This window comes from Postia placenta (assembly GCF_002117355.1).
Source record: "Postia placenta MAD-698-R-SB12 unplaced genomic scaffold POSPLAscaffold_11, whole genome shotgun sequence".
NCBI classification, from domain to species: Eukaryota; Fungi; Basidiomycota; class Agaricomycetes; order Polyporales; family Adustoporiaceae; genus Rhodonia; species Rhodonia placenta.
Window position 1 is genome coordinate 275,460 of NW_020169842.1, and position 9,585 is coordinate 285,044.

At 52.1% G+C, this 9,585-nt stretch overlaps 4 protein-coding genes across 4 annotated transcripts; 2 read left to right on the top strand and 2 right to left on the bottom strand.

The window, feature by feature from the left end:
- Positions 1-241: 241 nt before the first annotated feature.
- Positions 242-2,001, bottom strand: POSPLADRAFT_1066889 (carbohydrate-binding module family 12 protein). The gene is made up of 11 exons (XM_024482119.1): positions 1,898-2,001; positions 1,792-1,829; positions 1,551-1,737; positions 1,342-1,499; positions 1,205-1,288; positions 956-1,147; positions 893-902; positions 769-836; positions 519-714; positions 429-469; positions 242-371 (listed from the first exon to the last, which is right to left on the bottom strand). Exons 1-11 carry the CDS (start codon positions 1,962-1,964, stop codon positions 345-347), a joined length of 1,068 nt encoding a protein of 355 aa, XP_024336499.1. The 5' UTR covers positions 1,965-2,001; the 3' UTR covers positions 242-344.
- A 1,429-nt stretch (positions 2,002-3,430) lies between these two features.
- Positions 3,431-3,731, bottom strand: POSPLADRAFT_1059003 (hypothetical protein; the record flags this gene model as incomplete). Its single annotated transcript, XM_024481109.1, has 3 exons — positions 3,431-3,477; positions 3,537-3,643; positions 3,709-3,731. The coding sequence occupies 3 exons, from the start codon at positions 3,729-3,731 to the stop codon at positions 3,431-3,433; spliced, it is 177 nt and encodes a 58-aa protein (XP_024336500.1).
- Positions 3,732-4,192: 461 nt separating this feature from the next.
- On the top strand, positions 4,193-7,557 carry POSPLADRAFT_1048196 (hypothetical protein; the record flags this gene model as incomplete). The annotated part of the gene is made up of 7 exons (XM_024479460.1): positions 4,193-4,534; positions 4,653-4,753; positions 4,818-5,043; positions 5,100-5,228; positions 5,281-5,589; positions 5,644-7,219; positions 7,361-7,557. 7 exons carry the CDS (start codon positions 4,193-4,195, stop codon positions 7,555-7,557), a joined length of 2,880 nt encoding a protein of 959 aa, XP_024336501.1.
- A 712-nt stretch (positions 7,558-8,269) lies between these two features.
- POSPLADRAFT_1066890 (hypothetical protein) lies at positions 8,270-9,554 on the top strand (the record flags this gene model as incomplete). Its single annotated transcript, XM_024482120.1, has 5 exons — positions 8,270-8,362; positions 8,498-8,512; positions 8,580-8,697; positions 8,761-8,962; positions 9,080-9,554. 5 exons carry the CDS (start codon positions 8,270-8,272, stop codon positions 9,504-9,506), a joined length of 855 nt encoding a protein of 284 aa, XP_024336502.1. The 3' UTR covers positions 9,507-9,554.
- Between the last annotated feature and the right edge of the window lie 31 nt (positions 9,555-9,585).

Genomic DNA, 9,585 nt, shown 5'->3' on the forward strand with positions numbered 1-9,585 from the left:
AGCAGTAATTTCTAAAAAAGCACAGCCAAAGTACAAAAGCATTTGAAGTTAGCACGCCTAGACCACCTCTATAGTTTGCTTGAAAGCCAAGGAGAGAGAAGAAATGCTCACCTGCAGCGCCTGACCACGCCGGACTGGAGCCTGGTGACAGTAGCCGATTAAGACATTGGCTCGTGAGGTGCTCGGATGCTGTGCTTTGATAACGTTCTCTGTTCTTCTCACGGAGCACCACCATCCATACGAACGGATAAAAACAAGGCTATAACGACTACTGTACATTGAGGTGGCAGTTACAATGTTGATCTGCAAGACAGAACTCCTACGATCAGAATGACAAGCTACTTCTAAGCGTAGCAGAGCACTTGGTATTCCTATAGGCACAAGAGATTATGAGTTTTAGAAGTTCTGCCTTAATAAAGACTGCTTACCCCAGATACGATCTCGGTGTTGTTGGCAGGGACGACCGCGCCTAACGCAACGCTCAGCGGACGCTCTCATCATAAAGGTAATCAACTTACCATCAAGTTTCTCTCCTGCTTTGCCCGGGATCACGGACTCTCCGTGACGTACCCTGGCGACAAGCAGAGGAGTACCATCTGCCTCACGTCCGCCCTCGACTGGACGACCCGGGAGCGATCTGATGTTGACGCGCCCGCGGATATCGACCCAGTGCAAGGCGTGGTGATCGCCTACTAGGACCTCGTACTTGGGAATCTATGCAGTGACATTATGATACGTCCAGGAATGCGGGCTGCGTGGTGCACTGACCGAGAACTCCTTGAAGCCGTAACCGATCATAGCACCCTGCTGGAAGGCAGGGGAGACCTTCCCGATCTCTGCAGATAACGTATTGAGTGGTTTGTTAGGAGTACATTGAATCTATAGCACGTACGGAGTCCACCCTAGCCAAAAGGCAGGTAAGCACTTGTCCCATAGCATATAGATAAAGTTTTACCTCGTGGAAGGCACGGACAATATACAGGGGACGGCCCTGTTGCTCACCGGCGGCGATAGCTCCATCAGGGACCTTGCCGCCCTCAGCCAAGACCCAAGTGGCAGGTCCGCGGGGACCGTTAGCATAGTATGCGCGCGTGCGTGCCTCGGCTTCCTGAATCCAGTTCTGCAGTGCCCAGACCTGAGCCTTCTTCTGTAGCGTCGAATACGGGTAAGCACAACTGAGGACGTGTCGAACTTGTTTACGTACCTCTTCCTCGCTCTTCTGATGGTTATGGTAGGCATAATACCCAGCACCGAGGAGCGCGGCCCCGGCGGCAAGACCGCCGCCGACCTACGTAACGTTCAACGTCAGCGAGGAGGTCATCTTCGCAGCAATGGGTATACCTCTAGCTGCTTCTTGCGCTTCTCATCGAGATCGTACCAGTGCTTCTGACGTTCCTCATGGTGGATCTCAACCTGCTGCTCCTGGTGCTCATCCCAGCGCTTTTCCTCGTAGCCCTGACCCTTGTCATCGCTGTATCCTTGGCCACCACCGTAGCCGCCTGAAAGCGTGGTTATAAGCCATCCGAAGTGCGATCTGATGTCGACCTTACCTGGAGACGGTTGAGGAGGCTGTGGGGCCTGGGCAGGTTGAACGTACGACGGGTTGTATCCGCCGTCACCTCCACCGTATCCCTGCTGTTGGGCGGGGGCACCACCGTAACCTTGCTGTTGGGTATATCCATATTCCTCTTGCATCCGACCCCAGAGAGCCGGGGTTGCGGGGGGCTCCCATCCGGGCTGACACAATGCATGAGCATCGCTTGATGATCTTAAACGTCAGGTCTAACGTACCTCAGATGTGTGTGGCTGGATGATCTTGTAGCGGGCACCTATCATCCGGAGGTGTTCCCGGAGATATTCAGAAACCGTCTGCCAATGTGCATAGAACAGCATGTACCTTGGTATACGACAATGGATCCCTCGCCGTACCAAGTTCCGGGCTCCCATTCGCAGACTTGAGTCATTGTGAATATTTGTGGGCTGTAGTTGTGATTGATGTTGTAGTCAGGTCAAGGTGCGGGGACACTTAGCGCGATCGATACCTTGACTATATATGTAGAGGGGAAACGCTCGCCGCTGTGTGATGGCTCGCACCATCATCATCGCCTACACGTGAAGGCTACTGGATACACGATGAGGCCGTATTCTCCCATTTCACTGATCAAATGCGATCAGCGAGGCAGAGTAGAAGCTTCGGGAATTGTCAGCATGCAGGCGGTCACACTGCTGTCTTCCGAGTTGCGAGGCTGCATCTGTGGAGTCGAAGAACCTGTGCGTATACGATTCCCGAGACGCGGCTGTGGCAGTCAACCGACAGCTGATGAAGGGCAGTGCGTTTTTGCTCTTGGCCGCAGTGTAATAAGCGCGCGCCCGGAAATTGAATAACCTCTTGAAGCCGCGGAGTTCCAGCACAAGATCTCGGCTGTACACCCGCAGATTTAGTACCAGGCGCAGTCGACGGCATTGCAAGAGCGTACATCGGCAAGGACCCGCTCCTGCTATCAATCCAACTCTTCAGTTTTGCGATATTACCTTACCTGTGGGATGGAAGTGATACGCAGTCTATGACAGCTTGAAAGATGCTGGACGGAAATGAACCAATTGAATACGAGAATGTTATTCTGAAGCTTCTGTATATCTCTGGGCAGGATCGATATGAGGATCATCTCGACCCAACGTAGAGGTCACGTCTCTAGTAATGAGTTTCTCTACATCAAGAAAGCGGATCTGAGAACGTGTCTTCTCGAGGGCTCTAGCTGCATCACAAATGGACAGTCCCGTCCGTCGGCTGAGACAATGCATGTGATTCTGCCCGAGTACGGGTCTGAGCTTCCCGTTCTTTCTTCGTCTTAACGTGAGACACGGCCAGGGGTCAATGTGTGTTGCCATGCTTGCACCACAAATCACTGCTACTTGACGGCAACTTACCTGAACTGGAAGCACTCCATAGCTGCGCGTCTCTTATATCATTGTTCTGTACCTGAACCTCATCTTGATGTCGCCAGATCGCAGTGGTGTGTGCAGTGCGTAACTCATGCAAATAATGTCTGTAGACATACCTGCAGACCGATGATATCTAACGCAACCTTGGCATACCGCTGACCTCAACAGTCGAATTCATTACGTGGTGCGTGCGATAGATAGTGTACATGCCCACTCGCAGCTTGTTCCTAACCAACGGGAATGAATCGTTGCCTGATGATAATGTTGGTATCCATGATTAGCCGCCCACGCAGAAGTGTTCTCAGCGAAACATGTGGTATAACCGCGATTCACGAGGTTCTCAAAGATCCAAGGCCACATTGCCCTCGTAGCGAGCGGTAAACGAGAGTGACAGCGGAGTAGTGGAAACCCGCGTCAGGTTGGACAGGTGTACTGATCGCCAGAGAGGATCCATGGGCGGATCGTCGAACGCAGGATAGTGTGCTGGCTACTTCGCCGACTTCTTGCTTTCCACAAAAAGGACTCGTGCCTTGACTATGATCAAAAAACCAAAATTTTCAGTGAGCATCAAGTGTAATAGGACGGCTACTTACCCTTGGGATCATATTTGACTGCAGCGACCCTCGGACCCAGACGTAACCTTTGAGTAGTGTAGAAGAACCCGGTCTTCGCTGTGGAGATCATCCGTACGATGATTGTCCTGGATCGGACGAGGGAGAACAGCTAGTGAGTGTCGTTTTGTGAAGAGTTTGACAGAAAGCGCACCTAGCCTTAGACTTGGTAGCCATCTTGGATTGACAACGCTCGCGACTCAGGAGTACTATAGCTCTACGAAAGACGCTTGCCAGAGAATGGGCGGCGTGGGAATAGTGCAGGAACCCTATATGCACGTGATCGAACGCGCTCGAACGCGACGCGCCAGGACGCGCCTTGCATTTAGCTCCTTGCCGAATCCCCGCCACTTCCCTTCTCCGGCATCAAGGGATTTCCACCTCAGTATCTTCCTCCCCCCGTCATTACGGCATATACCTTGCGCGCCACATTTTATTCGTGCAAATGTGCAGCTTTAAAGGATAAACCAGCCCGCCCCTATCCTCCGGCATAATCCAACTCCAACGAACCTCGCCACAGAAAGGGTGGGCAGTTCCACAAGTCCCATTCACTCGTACAAAATCAAGTGTCTGATTGTGCACTCAACGGCTTCAACTTATGCGCTCCACTGTCTGGCCTCGCCGGAAGAAAGCACACAATGCCCACGGGGACCCCCTTTGACTCATTTATCCCACCCTACCCAATAAAAGTGGACAATTTCTGTGCATCCTATGGATCAAAGCCTCCCTCCGCCCTACACCTCCTCACTCACACTCACACCGACCATTTGTACGGATTATCTGCTCGTTCGTTCAGCGGACAGGTCATTTGCTCCCGCGATGCCAAGGAAATGCTCTTGCGGCATGAAGTTTATGGCGAACGGGCACTCAAGGATCAAGACATCAGAGCCGAGAAAACCCGCACATTCGCACATCTCAAAGTCGAGCCCAGAGTTATGCAAGACGGAACCCTCTTATTTGAAGGTGCTAGGGATTTAATTGTCAGTACATTTCGTCTTAATCGCAGCATATGAAATGTTTTGCGAAGTGCTACGTAAATGATCCGAATGTATATGTGTGCGGAATTTGACGAGCAGAAGGACTCACGCTTTCTCTCAGCGTACACTGCCCCTGTATACGCCAACTACAATCGAGCTTGACGACAAAAAAAGAGTCAAACTCACATTGTTTGATGCGAACCATTGTCCAGGAGCAGTTATGTACGCCAGAGTTCTTTTCTTCTCTTGTCTTATCGTGTTCAGCTCAAGCTGCGTTGCTCGACAGGTTCCTTATCGAGGGCGATGATGGGGCAGTCTTACACACCGGAGATTTCAGAGCTGAACCGTGGTTCCTCCAATCCCTGATGAAGAACCCCTTCCTACAAAAATACCTCGCCCCGCCACCGTCTTGCAGCGGGGCTCGCCGAACTCACGAAGACGTACTGCACACATTGGAAGCAATTCACCTCGACACGGCATGCCTTTTTAGCACCCTTCATGTCCCTACGAAGGTTATAGCATGTTTTCTTAGCATTCCAGGGAATTAAATTCACAGAAATATCTACAGGACGCGGCGACGTCGGGACTCATGGAGTTGATGTGTCTCCTCCCACCCACGACACTATTTTTCATCAACGCTTGGACATGGGGTTACGAAGATGTCCTAAAGGCCATTTCTCGTACCTTCCGCACTCGGGTCAGTCGATATGTACTGGTCCCAGCTGCCGTACTAACGTGATACGTCCTAGATACATGTCGATCGTTACAAGTTCGGGGTTTACAAGCATCTTGAAGGCGAACCTTTCCTCCAGAACATCATAACCCAGGATGCCGCCAGTACACGATTTCACGCATGCGAGCGATTTGACCGTTGCAATCATGTCAGTGTTGTGGCAGAAAGCCCACGAAATCAGACCGTGGCTGCCGGTCGGAGTGTCAATGCTAATGGCGAGCACGTCGTCTATGTCAATCCGGTTACGATGGGTGTCGCCGGGTGGGATCTCTACCTGAAGGAAACAAGAGAAAGGCTTGCACGTGGAGAAATCGTTAACCATCTGGTTCGTCATTTCAAACTCTGTTGTATTAGCATTACCTTATATCCTCACCCACAGCTAGTGCCGCTTTCCCGCCACTCGCCTCTCCCAGAATTAAGGGACTTTGTCTCACTTTTCCGGCCTAAGCAGGTCGTACCAAATACACTCGATCCTGCGCTTATGGGCCTCGACCACGGATGCGTGCGTGAGATGTTCGCAGACTGTTTAGCAGGAGATCGTGTGGACCGCGAGGCAAATCCCTTCTCCCCTGACTGCGAGGGCCCCGGCGCTCGTGGATTACTCGAGAAGCTGATGGCTGTGCGAGATGAGGATGAGGACGTCGCGCTAAAGAATCTCGAGGGAGACGGCGCCAAGGAGCTCGCAGGGAGGTGGGCAGAGAATGGCAAGATCAAGAAAAAGCTTGAAGTGATGAAGCAGTATCTGCGAGGGGCTCAACGAAGCCTCGTCGAACGCATACTGGGCGAGGGGGACGAAATCTCACAGGGGATTTCACAGGTTGATGAAGCGCCCGGAGCTCACCACAACGTCGGAGTGGTCGAGCGCACCGAGAACGCACCGCTGCGGCGAGCATTCCAGGGTAGGGCAACGCTAGCCGAAACGGCGAGCGCCATGGCCCGCATTTGGTTCGCGCCTTCCGGATATACACAGCGCGACAGCGATGAGGAGACGGAGGATTCAGACGCTGAGCTGGAGAGAGCGCGGACGGCGCACTTCCTCTTCGCGGAGCAATCACAGTTTCCAGAACATCTATCCATGGCTTTCTTCGAGAAGAGTTCTTCGCCGCTGAAGTCTAGCCCTGTGGTCTCACCGTCAAGTAGTGCAGCGCGAACGAGACCAGGATCGAAGGTGTTGCCGCCTAAACATTGCTCGAAGCATATGTCGATGGACGTCACCATCCTGTCTCCCCCGTCTTCACCGACACCAAATGGAAGACATGAACATCGTTTGTCAACTTCGCAGCATGAAAGTTGCTCGCCCAGGTCTAACACTTTAGATTGCCCTTTGCCTTCTCGCGTTGGACATGGCTCCTCAGCAGCGGATGACGGCAGCGCTGTGCGGAAGCGCAAGCGACCATACCTCCCAACTCCGAATGCCAGCTTGAAACGCACCTATTCGCCGTCGCTTCCTCATCAGCATTCCAGCGACCACCCATCAAGCCTCGTTCAATCGCGTGGACACAATGTCTGTCGAACACGGATGCAAGGCGATATCCATGCCCACACAACACCACTTGTCGACATGTGCAATTATACCCTAGAGCCTGCTACAGCCGCCTCCCGAGGTACTGAGGAGCAGCAGCGTGACCATAACGTTAAGCCTCATAAGCTGAGTGAGAACATTCAGGAAGCAGCGAGGACATCGGCTCCTCAGCAGAGTGAACAATCAAAGGGGCATGAACGATTATCCTCTTCATCGCTTTCCAGTAGTCCCGCAGCAAGCAGGAAATCACTCGACATGATCTCAGAGTGCGCGAACATCACACCCTCTTTGTCGCAGATCAAGTCAACTGCCGAAGACTACAAGCGACAGCAACGGCAAACAACTCAGCTCGAAAGGCTAAAGATTTCCGAGAAGCTTTCACAAGCGAGGCCGGACTTAGTTACGGCTCAATTTACAGCTAAGCTTGAGCGGCGTCAGTCTCGTCTGTTTTCTCAGCGGCCAGGTAGAAGTTCGAGCGTGAGCCATAAAGCCTTAGTGTCGGTGCTATCACAAACGTCGCCTACAACGAGGAATTCTATATGTCGGTCGCAATCGGGTGTTGGGCATACTGTAGGTCGACTGCCGTCCGAAGACATCAGCAACGAGGACGGCGACGTTGCGATGGATATGGCTCGCAGTCGCAAGCTCGCTGCCGAGTTTAGAAGACGATTTGCTAATGGTGACAAGCCAAAAGACGTTGTACCTCGGCTGCCGTGTCTTGAAAGTCAAGAGGAAGAGGCGTTGTTCTCTGGAGATCAAGCCCATAACTAGGCGTGCAGGCTCTTAATATTATTGTCATTTATTACTTTGAGCAAGCACACAAGAAATATAATGCATGCTGGTGACACCAGTATACAGACAGTAAACTGCGGTCGATGTGGTGGTTGTGACTGCCGAAGCCTAAGTTTGTTCACGGAGCGACGAGCGCTTATCGACTCTCGGAGTGAACTGCCACTTGCTGCCATTCAATGGACAAATGACTTCAAGTTCAACTCATTGCATTGAACTTGTTTATAGTCACACTAGTCGGGCAATTGTGATATTATTAGGCGCCGTTGTATGTGTGTATGCAAAGCACGACTTGTTCCGTGATGAAATTTACTACCAGGGATATCAGTGCGTCTAGACAACAGTACGACGTCGTAAATTGAACTAACGCCATTTGGGTGGGCCAAATTTACACTTGAATCTTCTATATTCTACAACTCATGACTTTGCAGATCGCATGATGATGAAAGGGCCGCTTGCAAGGGGCTTAAGACTCTACCGTGCTCACCGAGAGCCTATCTCGAAAAACTTGACGCCAGTTCCACCAACTTTGGCCGGAGAACGTCCCGAGCTGCATCATATAGCGAGATGTCAACACGGCCGTACGCCCGCCTCGTCTGCGGCCTCATGTATGCAGCAGCGTGGCCGCTCCTGTGGAAGGTCCTTTCTCGATCCTTTAGCAACATGGCCGTCATCTGTTCTTTGGTCTGGTGCAATGTTGTCTCTGCAGCCCTCCCCTGATCCGCCATCTGCATGGCTCGCTGTTGTAACGGTTCTCGGGCTTCCGATTGCACTGTGGTCATACAAGGTCAGTCTCTCAGCGCTCAACACAGCACGAATGTCACTGACAGCGGCGTAAAGTGCCTTATGATGGTTCTCTTTCAAAGGAAAATCATCTACATGGGTTAGTGCTACTTGAGAATACAAACACCCTCCTGACCAGATCACACATTACAGGGTATGTGCCGCCTGGAGCAAGAAAAGAACAACTACGGGTTGACGTTCCGATACCAAAAGGCGTGCAGTGTGAGGAAATAAGTCTACAGAGTGAGAAACGCACCATGTTATATGGGCTCGTCTTGCAGAACGAGGATGTCAATACAAGCTGCCGCGAGCCTGATGTAGTGATTGTGTATTTGCAAGGTGTGTTTTGCATAGTCTCCTATGACACTGCGAACAGACCGCCTTTCGCTGTACCAATGATAGGCAATGCAAGTAATCCCTTGGCTCGTATTCCCGTTTTCGAGCGGCTCCTCTCAGCGAAGGCACTTGGTAGGCTGGAGCCAATAGAGCCTAAAGAAAAGCTCAATATGGCTGTAATAGCCGTCGCACCGCGATCCTTTTGGAAATCCTCTTCGCGTACACCTACGCAGCGTGGGCTTCTTGCAGATTACGCACACGTCCTCTCGTATGCGGCTAGCCGCTACCCTCACTCCTCCATCGTTCTCTACGGACATTCTCTCGGCGGCTCTATCGCAGTCTGCCTCGCTGCACAGCTGAACAGCGCAAATTACCCCACCGTCAGGGGAATGATCCTTGAGAACCCGTTCTCCTCAATCCCAGACATGGTGCGCGCACTGTACCCGCAGCGTTGGATGCCATACCGATACCTTGCCCCAATGGCATTCGATAAATGGGATGCGGTGGCCGCAATGCGCTCGACGAAAGATCGACTAGACGCGCTGCTTGCACGGCTCTCTGCGAATATGCTCATGCTGCTAAGCGAGAAAGACGAGGTCGTGCCGATGTCCATGGGCGCGGAGCTTTATGACGCCAGCGAGACCGACCAGAAGGGTTCTCGTGACGACGGTCTGTCCGTGAAGCGTCGAGTGGTTATCCGAGGAGCTCTGCATGAGAATGCTTGGACAGAGAGGCAATGGCGAGATGAGATGCTGGGGTATCTATGTAGCGTGCACCGGACAGCGCAAAATGCTCTCCATACTACTAGATAGACTCAGATCGTCCGAAGCACGCCTACAATACATGCACATTATCCGGCATAGGATGATGCCCTGAAGTGGATGCAAAGTC